This window comes from Nestor notabilis, unplaced genomic scaffold (assembly GCF_000696875.1).
Source record: "Nestor notabilis isolate BGI_N333 unplaced genomic scaffold, ASM69687v1 scaffold11276, whole genome shotgun sequence".
NCBI classification, from domain to species: Eukaryota; Metazoa; Chordata; class Aves; order Psittaciformes; family Psittacidae; genus Nestor; species Nestor notabilis.
In genome coordinates this window covers 6,931-30,073 of record NW_009933345.1, presented here as the reverse complement: position 1 = coordinate 30,073, position 23,143 = coordinate 6,931, and the positions used below count along the sequence as shown (strand labels likewise).

The 23,143-nt window shown below is 35.1% G+C and overlaps 1 protein-coding gene across 1 annotated transcript in view; it reads left to right on the top strand.

Moving 5' to 3' along the window:
* The window catches only part of LOC104407530 (nipped-B-like protein), a gene marked incomplete at its 3' end in the record, with an annotated part of 65,207 nt that overhangs the window by 36,632 nt on the left and 5,432 nt on the right, over positions 1 to 23,143 (top strand). The window contains exons 9-15 of the mRNA XM_010016840.1: positions 1,841 to 3,364; positions 15,625 to 15,807; positions 19,412 to 19,609; positions 19,790 to 19,861; positions 19,955 to 20,044; positions 21,184 to 21,287; positions 22,814 to 22,900. Coding sequence (XP_010015142.1) covers positions 1,841 to 3,364; positions 15,625 to 15,807; positions 19,412 to 19,609; positions 19,790 to 19,861; positions 19,955 to 20,044; positions 21,184 to 21,287; positions 22,814 to 22,900 — 2,258 coding nt within the window. The remainder of the gene's footprint in view (positions 1 to 1,840; positions 3,365 to 15,624; positions 15,808 to 19,411; positions 19,610 to 19,789; positions 19,862 to 19,954; positions 20,045 to 21,183; positions 21,288 to 22,813; positions 22,901 to 23,143) is intronic.

The following is a 23,143-nucleotide window of genomic DNA, read 5'->3' as shown; positions in this document are numbered from 1 at the left end:
TAGGGAAATTTCTCTGTGTAAATTCTCATATCAATCCAACACTTGTGTAGTACAGAAAAAAAAAATCTCCATGCTATAAAACTGCACCTTTCATCTGACAAGTTTATTTTGCTTCACATCTCTACCATAAAGTTGGCAGGTGTTCTTACAGTTTTTGTTGAGTTTTGCAAAGTTCCTTATTTGCAGTTGACCAGTTTCTGCATGGAGTTGATTCTATCTGTCTTTACTGTCTTTCAGCCTTAAACACTATATATAATTCTGGAGTTTAAGAAGTTAGAGATGTACAAATAGACTTGGAAATAAAAATGATGGGAGAAAAAGCATGTTCATATCACTGGCATTGACCATATTACTACTTTATATTGTTCTTGAATGTTAACATTGGAGATGATCCTTCAAAGTTTTTAATTCTTCTAAATAAGAATCTTCTACAAATGTAGAAGAAATTGGAAAACATGCATTATAACTTTTGTTTAGCGTTTGAGAGGGTGGTGTTTTTTCCCTTGGCGTTTATTTCCTGTTCCTTGACTGCATCCTCCTTACCTCATTCCTCTGCTCCAAAATAAGAGCTGGCTCATTGCACCTGGTGATAAGGCACCACAAACCTAGGCACGAAATAAGTTATTTTTATATTGCATTTGTGGTCTAGACATTTTTACAATACATCTGTATGACAGTATTTCCCACCTATGTTTCCTAATTCGTTAAAGTCATATTCCCTGATTGCAGAGAAAGTTGAGGTTTTTTGACAAATTACACAATGTTAGTTCAGAAATGAGAATGTAAGGCTTAGTGCAAGTAGGGCTTTTGGTTTTCATGGCAGAAATTAATTTTAGAGTACCATGTTGGTTATAGAAATAGGTTACAGTTTGAATGAAAAGAACATACTTTTTTGGATACTTCCATGTGCTTCTCATTTCTATGAATTCTACCAAATTACAGGGTGTGTGATGGGCTCACTTTATTTTTCTATGTTCTACTTTTAATGATTTTTTAGTACAAACTGAAAGGTTTATTGCAAAGTCAAGCTCTTGACACTACGTAAGGTTAACACTGAACTTTTTATTTCATCCATGAAAAGAGTTATGGTTGCAAAGAGAAAATACTCAAGCTTTTAAGTGTGCAGTCGCCCCCCAACAAATATATATGTATTATGATATAGACTCCAACTCTTGGTATACTGCTTCAGTTCAAAGACAAGCATGGAGTGTTGGAGTTACTTTAATCATTTTTGTTCATTGTTCATGTGTTCCCTGGCTATAAAATATGTGTGAAGTCCAACTGATGCACTGAACCAAGTAGGGAGAACCTCTGTCTTAATCACTGTAGATTCTTGCTTAGTTCATGTATAATGAAGCAGGCTGAATCTGTCAGAAGAGAATCTTTTATAGCAGTAATCCTCAAAAGTGGTTGTGGAGGTGTACACTAGCTTTGTCACTGCAAACTTCTGTGTCAAGCATAATTAGTTTGGAGCTTTCTAAAAGTTTTGGGTTTGGTTGGGATGGGTGTTTTTTTGTCATTATTTATTGCAGCTGTTTCATTAGGTGTCTCTCGCAGGAATTAATTACACAGGGATTTTGGTGTCATATGTTTTAAGGGTGGGGGTTTTTGATGATCAGTTGGCAGCTGTGGTAGACTGACAATGAGTGGTAGTCTGAATATCTTGAAAAGTATTAGCTAGAGAAGTTCTATTCTTGCTTTTAAATTCAATTGATTTTGTTGTGTGTGCACATACTTGTTGAGGAGGATTAATTGGTGGGAGTGGAGGGGAATGGACATTCTTGCTTAGACATTTACCAGCCTATATATGTAATTTGTGTTATTTCTCTTTAACTTGCAGATAAGCCTCTGAAGAAGCGAAAACAAGAAAATAAACCACAGGAGGCTGGAGGTGCTACTGGAGGAAACAGAGCAGCTTCTCAGGACACAGGTTCTGCAGGAAATGGGGCGAGGCCAGCATTGATGGTTAGTATTGATCTGCTGGACTCTCAGGCAACAGTAACTCAGGATTTGGACACCATCAAAAAACCTGAAGAAATTAAGCAGTATAACGACGGGTTTGTGTGTGTTCCCCAAGAAGACACTGTTGGAGTTCTTAAGTTTAAACCTGAAAACCATCCAGAAATTTTTAGGAAAAAGCCAGACTTTGAAGGTCAAAAGACAGATATCCAGCAAAATGAAAACAGGCAAATGGAATTTCAGCAAAGTGAGAGCAGACGGTTGGAAAGTAAACACAATGAGAACAAACAGTTAGAAGCTAAACACGAAAGCAAGCATGAAAGCAGACAAATGGAAGTGAAACAAAACGAGAACAGACAGACTGAATCAAAACAAAACGAGAGCAGGCAAATGGAGATGAAACAAAATGAGGGAAAACAAAATAACGGCAAACAGGAAATAAGGCAGAGGCCCGAAACACCAAAACAGAAGAGTGAAGGTAGGCCCGAAACGCCAAAACAGAAGACTGAAGGGAGGCCTGAAACACCAAAACATAGACATGATAATAGGAGGGACTCCAGTAAACCATTGTCAGATAAGAAAGTTGAAATATCTAGACATAAACTAGACATGAAATCTGATCTTTCAAGGGTAAAACCTGAAAGTAGATCTGATCCAATAAAACAAAGGCCTGATGGTCGTTCAGTTTCTGATACACTGAGACGTGATCATGATAGCCTTAAACAAAGATCTGAGGATAGGGGGGATTCAGAGAGATACCGAGGAGATCCATCCAAGATTAGAAGGCCTGAATATTTGAGATCTGCTAACAAAAATGAACATGATTCTAAGCATGGTATTAAATCTGATGGTTCAAAACCTGAGAAATTTGAAAAGAAACATAGGCATGAGTCTGGTGATGCAAGGGAAAGGTTTTCTGCTGGGGATCAGAAATCAAGACCTGACAGCCCTCGTATTAAACAGGAAGGCAGAGGAGATTCAAGTAAATCAAGACCTGATAAACCTGGTTTTAAATCACCCAACAGCAAGGATGAACGAAGGACAGATGGTAATAAGGGTAAAGTAGATACTAATAAAGCACATGCTGACAGTAAAGCAGAGTTTCCCAGTTATTTGTTGGGGGCAAGATCTGGTGCATTGAAACATTTCGTCATTCCAAAAATCAAGCGTGATAAAGATGGCAATGTTACTCAGGAGTCAAGGAAAACTGAATTTAGAGGTGAACAGAAAGACAAAGTAGAGAAGATTGGGCTAGTTGAAGATCTAAATAAAGGAGCTAAGCCTGTAGTTGTCCTTCAAAAGCTTTCTTTGGATGATGTGCAGAAATTTATTAAGGATAGAGAAGATAAATCGAGGGGCTCTTGTTTTAAACCCAACAAGAACAAGTCATCCAAATCTAATAAAGGTAAGATTCTTTTTTTAATATTAATTGCATTATATCTTTTTTACAGTCCTGTTCTTTTAGATTTCCTACTTTTGTAGTTAGAAATTAAACACAAACATTTGATAGCTAGTTTATATACTTGTTTCTATGGTGAATTTGGGGAACAAAGTGAAACTCACCTGTGGGCCTATCATTAGAAGTCTTACTACAATGAACCTGAAATGATTTATTTACTCCAGTGCAAGTACCTGATGTGGGAACATTTAAATGATCTTAAGCTGTACTTGGGCTACATTAGTTTATTTACCCTGGTAATTTATCCAGTGAAATGTAAATCCTATGATTTAAACTGGTTTAAGTGTGTTTTGTATAAGGGACTCGTACTACTGTAACTAAATCAGTGTAGCTGGATCAGTGGGAAATTCTATGTCTACAAGCCCTAACATTTTTCTATATGCTTAACTGGAAATGAATTATGTTTTTCCAAGGCATGTTTTGACATGATGCAATAAGAACACAGTTACAAAGTGCCATCTGCCTCTTTTACACTGTAAATACAACTCTGTTTGGGAGCCTCCACACTTGAGGCTGTGTGACAATAAGCTTGCAAAAGGTTCTGTCTTCAGGAGAGTTCAGACATTGTCTCTAGGGTTCATTGTATGCAGAAAGAGGAAAGGAACTGGTAAACAATTGGCTGGAATTTTCAAATTAGTAACATGAACAGGAAATAATTCAGTATAGGTTGTAGGTTTGCTTTCTGGTTTATTATCTCCTGCAGATATAACACTTTTATATAAGATTGTTTTTCTTCCTCATGCTCTAATTTTGACTAATTCAGTTTCATACTGAAGTAGATAAATTCACATTGTGAAATCAGTGTTACTAACTGGTAAGGGTTCCTTTCTTTTTTAATCTTCAACATTTCAAAGCATTTAAATTTCTCACATAGTTATGTTTATATGTTGTCATGTCTCAAATTTGACATATCAGGGAGAGGATTTCAGCTGCATTCAGGATGATTTAGGAATGCAGTTCCAGGTGTATCATGAATTTGAGATTAAAATGTTTTCTTACGTAGTTGATCTGATAAATAATGTAGAAATCATCTTGGAGGATGTATAACTGCATTTATGTACATGTGTTCAGAGGTGATACCTGAATAATGAATTTATTGTGCTACATCAATTCCCTGTCTACTAACCTGTTTGTATTCACTCTTAAAAACTTAACAATTCAGAACATGTATTACTTACCTGTAAAACATTAGCCTCCTTGTTAAATATTTGCTCTTTATCCTGGAAATACGAACATTTTCCCTGTCCCTTTTTGAGGTTCAGAGCAGACAGAATTTCCATTTCTAATAATAGGTATCTAGAGTTAGTCATAAAATTATGACATGTCTGTTGTCAGTTTAGTCTAAAGATTTCAAATGAAACTGTTACATTCTTGATAGGGAGTGCTGAAAACTTTCTGATGGAACTCAGCTCTAGTCTTAGGAGGATGGAGTTTGAATTCACACAATTCTGTGTGTGGAAAACCAGTATTTTTTAGAATCCTCAGAGCCATATACACTGTGTATATACTTTCTAAAATGTTTCTGAAGTATTTTTTTTATAGTCTGTATTGTATGTTGTTATTCATATAGAATGTTTTAGTAAGGTGTAAAGGTTTTAATGACTCGTCTGATTAGCATGACTAATAGATGTGCCAAACATGAGCAACACATGAATTTTGAAGTCAGGTTTATAACTTTTTGCGATGTTTATATGTATTTTTTGTTTTATAAAGTCATGTATTTCTTACATACTTTAAATAACTTGGGACATATTTTCCAGGGCAAAAAAAATGTTTGAATCTAATATCAGTCTTTTTGCTATTGTATTCAGAACAAGGTCTTAAAATGATACTAGAAATAGGTTTTGTGAAAAGAAGAATGTTGTAACTATGTTTCTCTCTTAAAAATGGTTTTGAGTGTTCAGCCAGGCAGATTTTGAAAAAAAGTGGTTTTGAACTTCAGATTTTCATGTGTATTTTTAGTTTTATGTATTTTTTCCCTCAACATCCTGGTAACTTACTTCCTAGGATATATGGTACTCAATAACTAGGTGAACTTCAGTGTTTGAAAAAGTACATAATTTATGAAAGTATCACTTCAGAAGCTGAAGTCTGTTTGTCAACATCTGACCGATACAGAAAATATTCATGCCATTGCCACAATGTCCTCACTCCAAAATAGAGAAATAGTGTTCACTGTCTTACTCTGTGCCATTTTTAGTTTTAAACATTTGAATACACTAGGAAAAGTAATTTTCATAAACATTCTTTATTTAGTTCATCCTATATTTCTTAATAGATTGTAGCAGATCTTTTCTAGTGTTACCTTGTAGCATCATTATTCTACTTCTCACATCCCTCTTATTCCATGTAGCTTAGTATATTTTACTTTATCTTTCCTTATTTTACTTGCTTATGTTTCTTATCCTTTGTTTTTGCTTTTTCATCCATCCCTCCCACAAGAAAATGTCTTCTCTTGTCTTTGTCACATACAACATCATTGCTGTGATTTATCCAAAATTCAGTTTAAAATATGATTAGTTCAGCTACTACAAAATAGCATTTAAATAATTGTTATGTCTTAAGGGACTAATACTAATTCATTATAAAACTCAGTAAAGTTGACTTGTTTTAAGCTAAAATTAATGCTTTGCAAACTGAAAGGCTATACAGCTTTTTACATTGCTTCTGTTAATTTTAAATTTGAAAAACATACTTTATTATGCATGTTGATAAGCCTTGCATTGTACGGCAAAAAGGCAAAGTGACATTTTAATCTAATTATATAGACAGATTTGAAATTTTTTTTTGTTACACGAATGGGAGGGATGGCCGTCATATACAACTGTTAATATGGAATCATCCCAACAGTCCCTTCTGGCATTTATGATGAAGAATCAACTTTTTTCTCTCTCTCCTGATTTTTGAGCATTTTTCTGAAAGATTCACTCTAGCTCAAGGAAAGTTATGGAAGTTTTTTCGTAGTGTATTTGTTAAGGTGTCTGATGGTGAAATTTTGTGGCCTGTTTTGTCTGGGTCAGAATGAATTGTAACATATTTTTCCTCTGGTTTTAACATCTGTGAATGCCTTTTATTCTGGTTTTAATGGAAATGTATGTTGGTGGGGGATCCATGAAACTTTTCCTTTCGAGTTCATGCCTGCAATGAGGAGGTCATGTTTGGTATCCTTTCTTTTCAGAGCTTCAGCAAAAACCTTTTCTGCTGCTTCTTAGAGCTATACTGATCAGCTGTGGTGGGATGGGAGCTGTTAACAGTTTCACAGTTGCTTCATTCTGAATAAGAATATTTTACTTTGTTAAACTATGAAACAGATATGAATAATGAAAGAATCTATGATTCTATGAAGCTGTAACTGTCTGTGTAAGGACATGTCCAAGTTGGTTTGAAGGATTGCCTTTCCAAAATAAGCACCATACATGTAATGTAAGTTTTAGTTCTAGGGCAAATGAGTGTCTATTATGCAGAATCACTGTTTGGGTCTTCTCGTACCATCTAAAAAGAGTTCGTTGTTACAGAAAAAAACAAAGTCTGGTCTGAATGCTAGTCCTTAATTGCGTGAATTATTGCATGATTTCACTGTCGGTACAACACAGATCTTTACATACAAGTTTTTGTGGCTCACTGCAAGTCTTCCTAGATATACTGCACTCTCTGATGATATGATCTGAAATTTGAGTGGAGATTTGCCATTTTGACAAAGGTGCTTTTCATACATATTCTTACAGCATCAGCTAAAAAATTTACTGCTTAATCACCTTGAAGTCATCGAGTTAAAACAATGCTTCTAGATTTTTCTGTCTTTTGCTTGTGTGGTTTGTTTTTCGGGGGGGGGCAGGAGATTGGTGGTGGTGGTGGGTTTTTCTGTTTTTTATTCCAGGTGACTTTTTCAGAGCCTATAGTAACTATAACTTGGCATTTGTGTAACATGACAGTCCACCTTTGAGTTCTAGCACTGCTGGAAATAGTCTCACTTGTGAAACAGAGTGCTTAATTAGGTGCTCATCTTCTAGGGAGGAGTGACAAGAAAGGGAGTGTTCCAGGATGAAAAGTTGTATCCAGATTGTGTTGGCTCAGTGAGGCAACTTGTGATCTTGTGATGTCTTTCACAGACTTCTAGTTAGCACAGCAGAGCTACTCACAAATACTTTCTGGTAAAGCTGAAAACTGTGGACAGAAAGGGAGTATCAATTCTAAACATTTTTTAAAATCCTTCATATATGGGGCTTCTGAAAGGACAAAATTGCAAACCTTTAAGAAAAATTGCTTAGGGATGTTAACACATCCAGCAAATTTTAGAGTTCAAATTTAGTTCCAAGACCAATTCCAAAATAACAATCTCTTGACGTTGAAACAGACACAGTATTATACTCACTGAAATCAGTGGGGCAAGCAGCTGTGCTGCGGTGAAATAACTAGAAAGAAAAAGGCTGGAAGTCAGCTTGTTTACTACAGATGGTGATTTTGTGAAGATTACCATTGTGAAAACCCATAATGCCACAAATCTGAAATTTGAAATCACTGTCATGGAGTGGGAAGACCATAGTAATAACTCACTAAGCATCTTGCATGTGCATGCACCACCAGGTATCGAGCATGTCATAACTTTCTCTGAAGTTCTGCAGAAAATTATGCCACATTTCAGAGAAAAAAATGATATATTTCATGCTTTACAGGAAAAAGTATATAATCATTATTCTCAGTGTTAAAAGCTTCTCTTAAGATCTAATTTTGACTAGAATTCTGGGGTTTTTTCAAAAAATCACTTTCATGAAAATTCTACTGTTTTCCTGGTTTTCCCTTTTCTGAGATATTAATGACTACCTCTTTTCAACTGAACTGACTGTCCTTTGTGGCATTTAAAGATGTGTTGGGTTTGCAAAGGATTCATCTTAATATATATACTTTGTCCATTTAGCCCTGATTAATTTTGTTCTCCCTTCTTGACTGAACAGTTTGAAAAATATTCCAGGCATTGTTTAGTCAAAAGCCAAAACCAAACTATATATAATCCATTAAAGTCTAGGAAGATCTCATTTCTCTAGCATGCTTTGCACTGGAATGTATCGCTTCTGCTTGCAGGGACTTTTTAAGTATGATGTGTCCATCCTATCCCAGAAAGTGTGTTGGAATTTTTATGGGCATTGTGCATACTCTGTGGGACCTTCATATTTAGTACTTGTTTTGCAGAAGTAGATCTTGGATAAACTGGTAGGCAGCAGGAGTTCAGCCATTGCACACTGGAGTCCTTTCTTGTGTATCAGTACAATAGGAGACGTTTTTAGCACAGTGTGACTGCTTTAATTATTTCCTGCTTTAGCCTTTGCCAATAAGGTAAATATTCTGATTCTTGCTCTTAAGTTTACCCTGGGTAGTTAAGAGTGAACTTCTCATGTTGCACATCTAGTTCTTACCCGCAACAATAAACGTGACTGAAACCACTAATTTCATTGTATTTTAGTTCATCTGAAATATGATGCTTTGTCTGTTTGCAGATTTAGGAGTGCATTGTTTAACTAGTTCATTTTTGAAAAATTACTTTGTCACATGTAAGTGATAGAAATTTATTACCCAATTTGTCAGAGCAGTTTGTTGGAAGTCCGAACCTGTCCTTGGTTCATGGATGTGGATGCTTGATCAGGTTCCTCTTACTTCAGGGAATAGCTAAGGCTATTTTGCATAAGTAATTTTTGCAACAATGCATTGTAATATGTAAAAATGTGGGCCAGCAATTTGTCTGATGTCAATTACAATATGCAGTGTTGTCTAAGGATATAAGTTATTCATGTGTCTAAGTATCTAAATATGGATGTTAGCTTATGTGCAGGGATACATGCTCAAAATTTTTGGTCTGAATTTTCTTCTAAACAAAGCGTAAATTTGGCAAAATACAAATAGGGGAAAGCCTCACATTTGCTTCTGGTAAATTAACTTTTCTGTTGCTTGACATTTTCAGCTGGTTTTGTGTAAGAAAATTTAAACTGTTTACTTGAAATTTGGAATTTAGTTTTGCTTCATGGAAACATTATCAATAAAAAGAAAAGAATGAGAACTTTTTTGTTCTTCAAATTACTGTTGATTCTATCAAATAAATGTTCCTTAAATAGACATACTATTTCATTATCTTCTGAGCAACTTTCCCATGGTATTTTATATTAAAAGCTAAAACACCAGCAATCTTTTATTGTTGTTGTTTATGTAATTAAGTTACTTTGACGAAGCAAAGCAAGAGGAGCTTCATGTGATACCTTCAACGATAAAGCCTGAGAATGTTTCCATGATAGTGTGAGGAAAAAGCAGATGTTCTTGATGTCCTATAGTCACAGATCAGATGTAAGATGTGGTATTTGGTTTATTTGTTTTGTTTGCTTATTCTCTGCAAAGGTCTTGGTTGTATTGTATTGCTTGTATGGGAGTTTTATGGAAAGAAAAATTATGAGGTGTGATTTGAATTTATTTAAGACCTTTTTTTCTTACATGAGACCCCAGTTAATTTAAAAACCCGGGTTTTTAAATTAATCAGAATACATGGCTGGGAAAACATACCAATCATAAATTTCTGATTCCAAACATTAATTGTAACAGAAAATTACATGCTGTGTTTTGCAACTCTGCAAAACACTGTAACTTTTTAATGCAGTAGATTAAACTGGCTTAAATTTCAATGCATATATTCAAAAGCAATGACAACAAAATCCAAAAATGATCCCCTGACACTAATTCATGAAAGTGAGGGGGTTTGTGCAGCACTGCATTTATTTTAATTGCCAGTCTTGCTCCATCTTACTCTGATTACTGCTATATTTGTGAAGTATCTTGCAAACCTAGACTGCTCTAGCCTCATTTTATCAATTTTTATAAAGACAAAAAGCCAGTGAATAGCAGTAAAGAATAAAATAACTTGTGGCTATAGCTGCCACAGCAGTCAGAAAGCTTGAGAAAATAATTGATGACAATGTAAATGTGAGTTTTCTTGACATCTTTGGAGAGCACATCTTGGGTATATTTCCTGCTCTCCACCTGGATCTTTCTGGATGCTCTTTGAAAATCTCTTCCCTCCATCAAAAATGTTTCTTATTTCTGTATTTTGTACTATTGTAAAATTCTTTCTGAATCAGTGCTACTTAGCCTTGTGCAATGATGTCCTCTGCTGTATCATGGAATTATTCTGTTACTGTGTCCAGGTTCTTCTCTAACCCACCTGCTTGACTGGGTCCCATTTTTCAAGGCCAGAGCTACGGACACCAGAGTATAAGCAGGGACTCTGAACCTCTTTTGTTTAGTCCAAGGCTGGGAGCTTTTCCTTGGTGCCAGTATTGGGACAGATGAGGAAAACTTATTTTGAAAGATGTGTTTGAGAAGATTCTATGGAACTACATACTTCTTCCTAACACTTCTTTCTCTTTTTTTTTTTCTGCTGCCAAATTCATTGCAGCAGAGAATCCTGTGGACGCAGTCCTTTGGGTGGTAGTGAGGGCATGTCAAGTCTCATCACCCTCTTAATGGTGTGTGCATGTGTGTGAGCTGAGCTCAGGAGTTACTCATTCATGGATGCAGTCGAAAGGTGAGGGTAAGGGTCTCAGTAGAGAGTTATATCCTGTTTGTAGGATGTAGGTGTATATCCTTCCATAAACTTTAAGTTAAGAGAATGGGACAGGAAAGAGGAAGGCTGCTGGAGTAGATGCACTACTTCTCAGATTATTTTCACCAGTATTCATTCGATGTTATGTTTTTCAGCTGATAACGTGGTATTGAGGTAAAAGTGGAACTTTAGTCTTATGAGCAGATATACTGTCCTCATGCCTTAGATTTCTCTTTGAGAAGAGGATTGTGATGTTCCTGTTTCCCCTTCTGTTCTTGAGACTCCAGGGCATAGAATTATTTATAGAGTGTGAAGCTGATGGGCAAGGGACACTTACCACCAACGACTCAGTGCAACATACTGGAGCATTTTAAGGGAAATCCTGGTAGAAAGGATATAATAAAATTTGCACCCTAAGGGATAGCCACACGTTTTCAGCTTTAACCAGTAAGCTCTTCATTTTCAGCAGGTAGTCATGTGGTCCTTTGTATCGTAGTGCCTGAGTGCCAAAACATAACAGTACTTGACTATTTTAAAAGGGTGCTTATTTTCCAAACATCTTTATAAAGTAGGGAAGTACTCTTTTATCCCCCTTTTTTCTTTTAGTTCTTTATCTAAAATAGAACCTCATCTGCATGAGTGCTGACCTGAGCATCACCAAGCATCATCCCGTTTTCCATAGCTGCTTGCTTGAAGTTAGTGTATCAAGCCAGGTGAAACTAATGCGAACACACTTGTTGTTATGTCAAAAAATAATTGTACTGTCCATATTGAATGGATTCAGTAAAAGTCTATAATGATGTTATTATTTTTTTTTTTTGATGTTTAACCTTCTCTTGAAGGCATTCATCTGCCTGAATCAGGGAGATCTGTTTGACTTGCAAATTTAAGGCAAAGTGATTTTGGATCCTTCTGAAGATTAGAGATGCTTAAATATTAGTTGAAGGCTGTTCTACAAGCTTGAAAGCACCCATCAAGTTATGAACAAAAAGCAATGCTAAAGTTCGAATCAGATCTGTGCCTGTCCATTCTTCTTTTAAGCCATATGTGGCAAAGGAAAATACTACATCCACTCCATATTTGTAGAAATCTTTCTAGTGTACATGGCAAAACCGTTTGAAAAGCTTCTCACATTAAAACAGAAGGTGGAAGGAAGCTTACAGGCTGATTCATTTTTAGCTAATACTCCCTGGCTGATCTTTAACTGTATTAAATTTTGTCAAGAATTGCTTGGTGAGGAGGCAAGTATCTTGATGGTCAGTGGCTATTCAGATAGATTTTTGAATACCTTCTCTAAGAAACCTTTTGATAATAACCATCAAAACCAAGAACTGTTCTTCCTCCAGCAAGCAACTAGTATGTAACTCATGGACAGCATTGCATGTGTGTTCAGAGAAGCACTAAAGAAATGACTGTTCATGTATGCAGTTCATTGAAATGAATTGTTCTACAGCTATTCTGTGACTCGCCCTACAGTTTCATTAACGTGGAGTTCATCAGCATGCTGTTCTTTACAGTGAGACAAAGATTTTGTAATGATACTTTTCTTCTGGCTTGTTTCTTCTGTTTTGTTTTGTTTTAATTGTTGAAGCAGCTTTGAAAATGTGTAAGTGATGTCCGCAGAACACTGTAGCCTACAGCCCATTTTAGGCATATTGTGTACACTGATAACACATTGTAAAAAATTGGATTATTCCATTGATAAAAACAGTTCTTCAGAAAGCTACCATTTTGGGGCATTTTATTAACTTTTATAGTAACTTTTTAGTATTTAGCTATTTAAAACCCATGCAAAGTAGGGGCAAATGTAACTGCTTGAAGTACAAACATGAAAGTAGGTACCAGGTCTTAGCAAATTTAGCAAAGAAATTGAAAAACTGAAGATGATTATATATATTTTTGTAGATACTTTCAAAGGGGTTTGTGCTGTATATTATTTTAATTGTTTTCAAGAAGTATCCCATAAACTAAAAACACATTAGCATGGTTTTTATAACTAATGGTTGTTGACATGTGACTGGATTATCTTAACTGTTTCGTTACTACCCTGAACAAATAAACAGTTCCTTTGTTACAAGATACAAGGTATAAAAGAAGGAATGTAGTAAGATGTTTCTAGTGAATATTGCGTTGCCCTAATGCAGCTTAAGTGATGGAGGAAAATAAACATTACCAAGCTCTTGATTGGAGTCCCATAGTATATAATACCCCTGGATTTCTTCAGAAAGGATGGGGAGTCCTTTTACATGTGCAGTCATGCTTAACTCCTTTGTACTGCATGAGTAAAACTCATTTTAGATGTTGTTACTTACAGTCTTCAGCAGCTGAGGAAACTTCTATGGTTGTAGAGAACTTTACAATAATTCTGTTTGTTCTCTTTTCTGCTGTCCCAAAATTAAGTTATTTTTACAAATACTCAGATAGTTGCTTCCTTTTCCCCCCCCCTTGTTGTCTAATTAATATTGTGGCAATTGATTTATTTTTAAAGATTGATCAGTGTTCTACCCTGGCAACAAAATCAGCAAGGAAAGCAAGAATAGATGCTTCTTGGAGGCAGGAGGGTAGTTGCCTGTGATTTTTATTCGTTCTTGGAGATTTAATGCGACTTTTGTTCCTTTACTTACAGCTGACCTTTGCAATGTCTTTGGCCAAATTTGTAGGCTTTACACTATGTGTGTAGTTCTCCTGATTTCAATGAAATCACAAGCAGTGCCTAAAATTGAGAATATGTGTTAGAGAACCAGGATCTGAGGCCATCTAGTGACTTCACCTGTGGAAATTGTCTTAACACTTGTGTATGTGTATTTTCCTGTAGTCTGGGCCTGGATGTAAGCTGCCTCCTCAGGCACTGTGTAGGCGTACAAAAAGAAATGGAGAATTAGTGTGGAAACACCACCGCTGAGGTGCACAGCTATGCAGCATCCAGATTAGACCTGGCTGTCCAGTCAGCTGCTGGTACACACAGAGGAGTGATCCGTCCTTGCTGGCATACTTCCCCCTGTCTTCAGTCAAGCGCCTAGCCTGCAACGAGTAATTGTGTCACAGCAGTGTGGTCACCCACATTGTGAAATGTTCTCTAGCATTTTTGAAAGCCGTGTGGAGAATATAAGTAACCTTGGCAGGTAGAGTTTGTCTGGGGATGGCAACTTAACACAAGTGTTTAAGAGTGATCACAGCATGAGGGAAGCAGGTACAACATTTGCTATTAGTTTCAATTTATAGATATTTCCATGTCTCAGTTAGAAAACCCCAATATTTTAAGTAAAATATTCTTTTTAGATGCACTTCAATGAGATGACTTGCTGAACATAATAAGAATTATAGAAAAATAATTCTTTGATCATCAGTTGCGTTGCTTGTAGGCATTTTTATGAATATAGACATATGTGAAACCATTAATACATGAGACTTTTTAAAAATTCTGTTGATGGAAATGATTCCTCATATTAAGGCTCTTCTAATTCCAGTTGAAGATGTTTAAAGAGGGAAAGAAAGAGAAACATTCATCTTGGGTTAGTAGGTAGGATATGAGTGTAAATAAATTCTAGAAAGTTATGTTAGTGATACAATGAATGCAATTAAAAAGTGAATTATCATCCAGAACATGATTTTTGGAGGAGTGTATGTATAGCACTTGGCATGTGATTTCCTCTCTAAATAACGTAGTATGCCTTGGGAAGGAGAGAGAGGTGCTTATGGCAAAGGTGTTGGTTCTGTTACTGAAAAAGATTAAGTGTAGTCTGATAATCTTCAAATATCTGCTGTAGGTTCTTTGATAAATAAAGGTAAGATGTTGAATAAACAAAACCCCAAGAAATACCTTTGAATAAATTTGCTTTCCTTGTATCAGTTGTAAGAATTTTGACTGTAAATCTCCATTCTCACTGTATATGGGTCTAATCGTAGTTCAAAATGAGATGAGAATGGTGTGATACTGTCCACCTGTTTACCTCTGTGGAAAAGAAACATGATTCTGTCCAGCTAGCTGTTGGTCTATATTAAATAAAAATCTTTCAGCTTTGCTTTGTGACAAAATCAAGCAAAAATTTCAGTTGCATTATAAAACTACAAGTAGGACTTAAGAAAAAAGGACAGAGCCAGAGTTTGGGTTGACAATGATTTGGCCTGTATTTAGGGATAAGACCCCAGAGGTTCTGCCAGAGATTGTCCCTTCTTACTGGAAAAGGAAAAATTGCTCTCTTGTGTACACTAAATAGTATGAATGAGAATAAACACAACTGTTAATGAGGCACAAAGAATCTTCTAATTTACCTGCACTGTTAGAAAACCTGTTAAATTCAGAGGATGAACTGAAATAGGGCTAAATTTTGTGTAAGTAAAGGAGGGATATCTTTCTACAGAGGATATTCACCAATTTGAATTTGTTTATATGCCTGACAGAATAGTTTATTGAAGGAGATGTATATGCAATTTGTTATGCTAATTTCTAATTGTAGTGTGAGCAATAAATAGAACTTTAAAAAGAGCTGTCAAATACCACCAGGTATATCTAACTGTGATATTATTAGTAGATACACTTTAAGTTCTTCCTGAATAAGGACTGAAGTATTGGGCCCTTATTTTTATCTTCAGGTTCACATTTGCTCTTCTTACTCTCCATTAATAGGTAGCATAGATCAGTCAGTGTTAAAGGAGTTGCCTCCTGAGCTCCTGGCAGAAATTGAATCCACCATGCCACTTTGTGAACGTGTGAAAATGAACAAGCGCAAACGTAGCACAGTTAATGAGAAACCAAAATATGCTGAAATCAGTTCTGATGAAGACAATGACAGTGAAGAAGCTTTTGAATGTAAGTAGTACATTGTTCTGTTCCTACTGCTAAAGAAAGCTAATATTTAACTTTTCTAAAAAGATACTTCTTTTTTAAGTTGGCTATTCAAAAAACATATGAAAACAAGTTTCCTGACAACTACTTAGCCAAGAATCCTTTTTTTCTTTTAAAAGAAAAATAACTTGATTTCATTTCATCACTCAAGATGAGAAGCAGCTGGATCTTTAATTTCTTTTCCAAATTACCTTATGGGAAGCCGCTGCCTAGATTTTTTATTTTTTTTTCCACTTGTACTATGAAGCATTTTCAGCCAATCAGATTAAGGAAAATATCCTTTAAAGCAGCACTGAAAACTTGAATACAAAGGTATGCAGAGAAAAATTCCAATTAATAAATTTTAAATTATTCTTATTTTTATTAATTAATGAAGGATTTCTGGCATGATAAATTGAAAATCTTCCTGCCTAGAAGAATTTTTTCTATTATTTCTCTGGCATAATGTTTGAAAAACTGGAGTTGTTTTTGATGGGATTTCAAAATACCATTTACTGATGATACTATTCTTGAATTAACTGTTTTCAAAGGAAGAGGGGTAGCCTGTAGTTGGAATTTTGCTGATCAATCAGGTCGAGTTCCTAAGTTTCAAGAAATTGTGTGCCTCTAAGTTAGAAACGGATTTCCTACTTTCTAATAATAGTATGGTTAGTTCGGTTAGCCAACACTGAAGAGAAACTATTAAAACAGAGGAATCTGTTCAGTGTGAGTTAACATCTTAGCTGTGTTACCCATGCAGGGCTACAGGAGAAGTGCTTATTGCTGGTAACCTGAGAAGGAATCTTGCTTATCATGCTTTTTTTCCACAGTTAAACTTTTTCCACCTTTGCTTATATAAACATTTCACTGAACGTTTATGAAACACAATGTTTTGCTTTTCAGTCTTTCTTAATGTCTAACATAAAAGATTTGTTTATTCTGCTTTTTAATATGTTTAAGTTCTTGTCCAACAGTTACGCATATGCTTATGCATACATACACATAAAAATTATAACAGTGATGCCTCTGATCTTTATCAAAGAAGCAGAAAAGAGTTACTTTGTTTGGTTTTCTTTTTAATTGTAACTGGATAACACTGCTTTGAGCGTGAGTATGAGATCTTGAGGTAATTTGTAATCAGTCTTGATTATGGCAAAGGCTTAATGATGTTTTGCATATGTTTATCATATCATATCACCTGTTTATGGTGCTAATAATCTGGAACAATGAATTAAAAAAAAATTACAGAATTATTTAAGTTGCTTGGGAATGGAGAGAATTGTCAAGAATTTTAGATACCTTAACGCACGTATTAGCCACAGTGGCTGTTGAAATTCTTAAACACAAAGTAAAGCAAATTAAGGAAAACTTTCACAGTAATTATATGCTTTAAGAGATTCTAGGTTCATTATATCCACTTGAGATCTGGCCATCATTCTGAACAATTGAGTAAGGACATATGGTTTAAAAATAAATTGCAGTATTTCTCAAAGGATGCTGTAGAACTGAATTGAATTAAAATGAGACAAAATGATCAAGGGAATGAAAGATTTGTGATAACCACACAGAATAGATCTGTGTTGTTACAAATACATATTTCAAAATTCTACCGGTTGTCTAAAATTGAACTTATACAAAAAAAATAGCCATTTTTATAGAAGAAAATAAATTTATTTCATTTTATGAAAAAGGACATTCCAGTAATTTATATTATTAGAAATCAAAAATTGATGGAATCAGTCTCATACAATAAGTGCTAAATGTGTTACTACATAAATATTTGGCAGAATTCAGAAGGAAATTTGGTGTTTATATTCTGAATACTCATTATTCATGTATAAAATCGATAGTAACTCTTGCAATGTTACTAATACTTACCATTTTAGTGAATTTTGTATACCTCAGGATAAATTCTGTAGAGCAGTGATTGTGAATAGCTGTTCCTATGTTCATATTAGTTGCCTTGGAGAGCCAGAACAACTGTAACAGAGTCTGTTTTGTCATACCACAGTAAAAAAATGGTCAGTGTAGAATTCTGCTGGAAAGCAGTATTGGAAATTGTTTTCTCATGTAGGTGTAGCTGGAGTCAGAATTCGTCTTACAGAGCTTAAATTGATAATAATGATCTGTAAAGTGTAGAGACAGATGTCATCTGCCTGCACAAAATACTGTCTCGTGGGGGAAGAAGAATCAGTTCAGATGCGTAGTCTTTTCCCCTAAAACACTTACCTTCTTCTTCAATACATTCATTCCAGGTATCCAGAATGGCCCTTCATTTCTCCAGTTGCAGTTAACTCTCAACCATTTTAGACAATGTTAGTAAGTCGGGCATCATGAACATGACTGTACTGCATCCAGAAGAAAGTTTGATCCAGAAGTAGTACAGTACAACTCAAAGCCTGAACTGAGTTATTACCTTAAAGACTTGGATCACCTCTGTGCAGAAGTTTTTTTACTACGTTTCAGAAGTGGGAGCTCTCTAGGGTGCAGTGCAGAACATTAGTTTTGGTTTTGTTTTGGGGTTTTTTTTGTTATTAATTCTGAGCCAGAGCTGACTACTGACTATATCTATATCCTGGTGTGTATATCAGGTGTGAATATATCCTGATGTTTCCTATGCTTCCCAATAAACTGGCTTTGTAGGAAGAACTTGTCAGTTTTGTTCTAGTTCTGTATAAATGCTTGAAGCTCAGAAACAACCCTATATACAGTCATACCTCTTTAAACTTCAGGAAACTTTGGTAGAAACACACAGGTGTCAGGGTTATATATGCAGGTTCACAAACTCTACTTAGTCTAGAATATGATGTTTGCAACTGTTTTGACCTGCACAGCACATTTATCTCTGTTTCTTCAACATTCACTTCTTCTAGGCTTTTTGGTCCTGTATGAAAACTGATTATAATAACCTTCTGCAGTACTGACTTGCTGTCTGGCCCAGAATTGTGACTCCAGCTTTCTCCTTTAATCTGAATTACCTGCAGTATATATCAAGACAAAATTTTAGTTGTTTTGGCAAAACAGAGTATTGTTAAGTCACTAGATTACCAAGTTTCATTGGAACTTGTTATGTTAGATAGGCAAAGCAATCACTGAATAGGAATCTGAACGCCCACTAATAGTTACAACTTAGATAATTGAAGAAATTATTTCAGTGAAAAGATGGATCTTATTTTGATTTGTTCCACTTTCCTTACTTTGCTTAAAAAGGGCAAATGCCCTGTAAAATTATGGTTTTGAACATTTCCTGGTGTCTTTGCTAGTTTCAGGCACAGCTTTCATGTAACTAAAAAAAAAAAGTTAGAATAATGCAGTAACAGAATTTGATATGATAGTTTTAAAGTATTTACTTGTTTTATAGAACAGCTATAAAGTCATGTTTAATGTGCAAATCACAGAATCACATAGGTTGGAAAAGACCTTTAAGATTGTTGAATCTAACCATTAATCCAACACTGTCAAGCCCACCACTAAACCATGTCCCTGAGAGCCACATCTACACATCTTTTATATGTTTAAATATGTTTAATTTTTAGTTATTAAAAATTGAATTTTTTGTATTTATAACGGAAATGGATCTCATTTCTAGCTTCTCGTAAAAGACATAAAAAGGATAGAGATGAAGCTTGGGAGTATGAAGAACATGACAGAAGAGCTTCTGGTGACCATAGAAGAAGTGGTCATTATCATGAAGGAAGGAGGACTTCTGGTAGTGGCCGTTACCGTAATCGCAGTCCTGATGACTCTGATATGGATGATTATTCTTCTCCCCCTAGCCTCAGTGAGGGTAACTGATCATTTTAAAAAATCAATTTTGTTCCGTAACACTAGTGCGTTTTCAATGGACATGCTAAACATTTAAAAATAACCCATCTTTACATGCAGTACTGAATACAAGTGTAAGAAATGTAAATAATCCTTTATTTAATTTTTGAGAAAGTATTTGTTTCTTTGTCCTCTTAATTAGTGGCTAGAAAAATGAAGAAAAAAGAAAAACAAAAGAAGAGGAAAGCTTATGAACCTAAACTAACACCTGAAGGTAAATTTAGAAGATGTATTTTCTACAGTTTGTATTTTGTGTTTTGTATATAAATTACTTATTTATACCTTTTCTTTTTTTTTTTTCCACTAGAAATGATGGATTCTTCAACTTTCAAAAGGTTTACTGCTTCAATAGAGAATATTTTGGAAAACTTGGAAGACATGGATTTTACAGCTTTTGGTAATATGCCAGAAATTTTCAAAATGTTTTTCCCCATAAGAAACACAAGAAACATCAAAAAATGTGTATATCAGTATTTTCGAACTTCCAACTTGGTGATTTAATTGCCTGTGACACATGATTGGGCATACTGCTTATATATGGCTTCTACCTTGAGTGGTTGGCCTTTCCAGTTTCACTTGCTGCTGCAAGAAGATCCTCCTTCCTGTAAAAATCATGAAGAGATAACTAATAGTCCCTTGGAGTGGAAAGGATATCTCTTTGGGATGTCATTAGGGTATTAGTGTTCTGTCAAACATATGTTATTAAACAAGAATGGCGTTAGATATTTCTCTTGCTAATAATGTCCAAGGCACATAATTTTGCATCTTTTATGGCTTTTAATCCAACAGAGCTTGATTGTTCAATTCAGGTAGCCATGTCCTTATGCGTTTATTGCTGAGGTGCTGAATAACTATATGCTCCTTAACCATCTCAGTGGAAAGTTTAGTGTAAGCATCTAAGGAACTAGTTCATTTTGACCAAGGTGGCTTTCTATTGAAATGGATAATAGAGCATTTGTTGGGGTTTTTTTCCCTGCCATTTTTATCACAGGATTAGAACATGGAGAGGACCATAGTAAACAAATCACTACAGTTTTTAAATCAGTAATGTATACAACCTTGGATTTGAAAGTGAAGTCATTGGTACTTTCCCTGTCTGGTAGCCTCCTGGTTTTTTTCTGAGGGTAAATACAGTTAAGACACAATGTATCCCAAGATGCTTAATTTCATACGTGGTTTTCATCTACTGCTCTTCCTGAGATTTGAACTTTAGGATTAGGACTATAATCATTTAAGATTCATTTTACTGAAATGAGGGTGATGGCACAAGAGCTCCAATAAATGGATTTTGCTATATTAAAAATGGATGCCTCATGTTAGGCTGTTAAATGGTATTTCAGAACCAGTCATATTTAACAAGTAGTTGTTTAACACAACCAAAAGTTGTCATTATCAGTCTTCCCTAGGTGGAACAATTAGATGGTAGCTATTTGGAAAATCAGTTCTTCTTCTTCAGTTGTTTTTTTTTCATATTGGCTGCCTTCCTTGAAGTTTCTTTAGAAACATGACTGGGGTTGGTTTGTTTGTTTTTTAAAGGCGATGATGATGAGATTCCACAGGAATTGCTGCTTGGAAAACATCAGCTTAGTGAGTTGGGTAGTGAATCTGCAAAAATCAAGGCAATGGGCATTATGGACAAGGTAAATCTTCATAGTCTTTAACTCTTTTTGGTCATATACTTTTGATAAATACACAAAAACTTAGGTCTCCTCTGATAACTTCCCACCCTTTTCAGGTGCACATGTGACAGAGTAAACAGTTGTGCTTTTACTGACTTAGCTGAAATGCTTAATTGTTACCACTTCTTAACTATTACTTTCTCTGAAGCTGAGGGCGTTGTTAAATGGTCCTTCACTGCCTCAGTGCTGACTGTGTGCCAATGCATAATACCTGTGTCTGAGCAGTAAAATCTAAAATAATTAATATACTTTCACAAAAGCACATCAACTTGTAGGCTTAGCTTTATATGGCTGGTGTTGAGCAACTACAGTAAATCATAATCTGATGGCAAAGGGAAAAAATTCACCCTTTCTGATATATGCCATTGGTGCATCATAAAAGTATTATGTCCAGCCAGCATCACACCGAATTGCATGCTCCCTTCTTTTCTCAAAAAAGGCCTTTCAAATTTAGAAGATTTAACATGGCAAGTGATAATAAGATTAATTTTCTGTAGAATGCATATTGTGCTTTCTTTGCCAATACTCTTCCCGACTTCATTTCAGAGGAACTTTTTGTTGGTACAAATTATTGGTATTACATCTTTAGAAACAACGTTCTTGCTTTCCTTTCACTTTCCTCGAACTCTGCTTTAAGCTGTTTTATGTTAAACTCTTACTCTGCCTGCTTGTGACCACTTACATTTATGAAGTGTCTATGAAGCTGGGTTTTCCTTAATCCAAACCTTAGAAATTCTTCTTAAACTTTTCTTCAATCTCCCTACCTTGCTTTGTAGCATATTGTCAGCCTGAGTGTTTCTCTTTCCTGATAGTCCTCACCCTTAGCCTCTGTCTTCTATTTTTCACACATACATACGTACATAAATACATACATGCATATATAAAATCAGAATTTTGTTGCTTCTAAAGGTGAGTGCCAGTAGCATCTGCATGAATGAAGCTGGCTCTCTTGAGTTTAGCATATTCTACAAATTATTTAATCATAATTCTGTAGATGGTCAGTGAGTTTGATTGATTTTTTTCAACATGCTAGTTTTTTAAAGTTAACACTAATGTCAAGAATACATTTCCTTTTATTAGCCCTCAGGTATCTTCTTGTTCTACATATTCATGGAATTTGGATTTTCTCCTGATAAAAAACTTCATATGGTCAGTTAGAATCTGTGATTAATACTTGGATTTGGTCAATTTCTGTTTTAGAAGCAAAAGTGCGTAACTATACAACATTAACAACAGTTCTGCAATTTTAAATTTTAAATAAATCTATTTCTGTAGACTTTGCTGGTTGAAAATGCAGTTTGTTTGCAATCTTAGACTATATTTCACCTAGTTTGATTACATTATCAGCATCTGCCTTATCTCAAATTGCTTACAATATCAGTGCTTCAGATTACAAGTTCTATACCTCATCCATGGATATTCTTTCCAGCAATTTGGAAGCCTTTATGTTCCTGCAGTTGTTTGATGTGTTTCTTTTCTTGTTTTAGCTCTCAACAGACAAAACAGTAAAAGTCCTGAATATTTTGGAGAAGAATATTCAAGATGGATCAAAGCTTTCTACATTACTTAACCATGTGAGTTTCAAATTACATGATTTCTCAGTGTTGTGTAGAATAGTTTTCTTTCCTTGAGTCCTATATAGTGAGAGCTTCAAATACTGTGTATGTGTGTGAAAGGATTTTCTAACATAATATGTATGTGGTTAAGATTGCCAGACTTTAAGATTTGAAGTGAAATTCAATTGATCGTATTTTCTTTCAGTGCTAAGCTTGTTTTATCATAGTACTGATAACTAACAGGTGTATTGGGAGGAATTG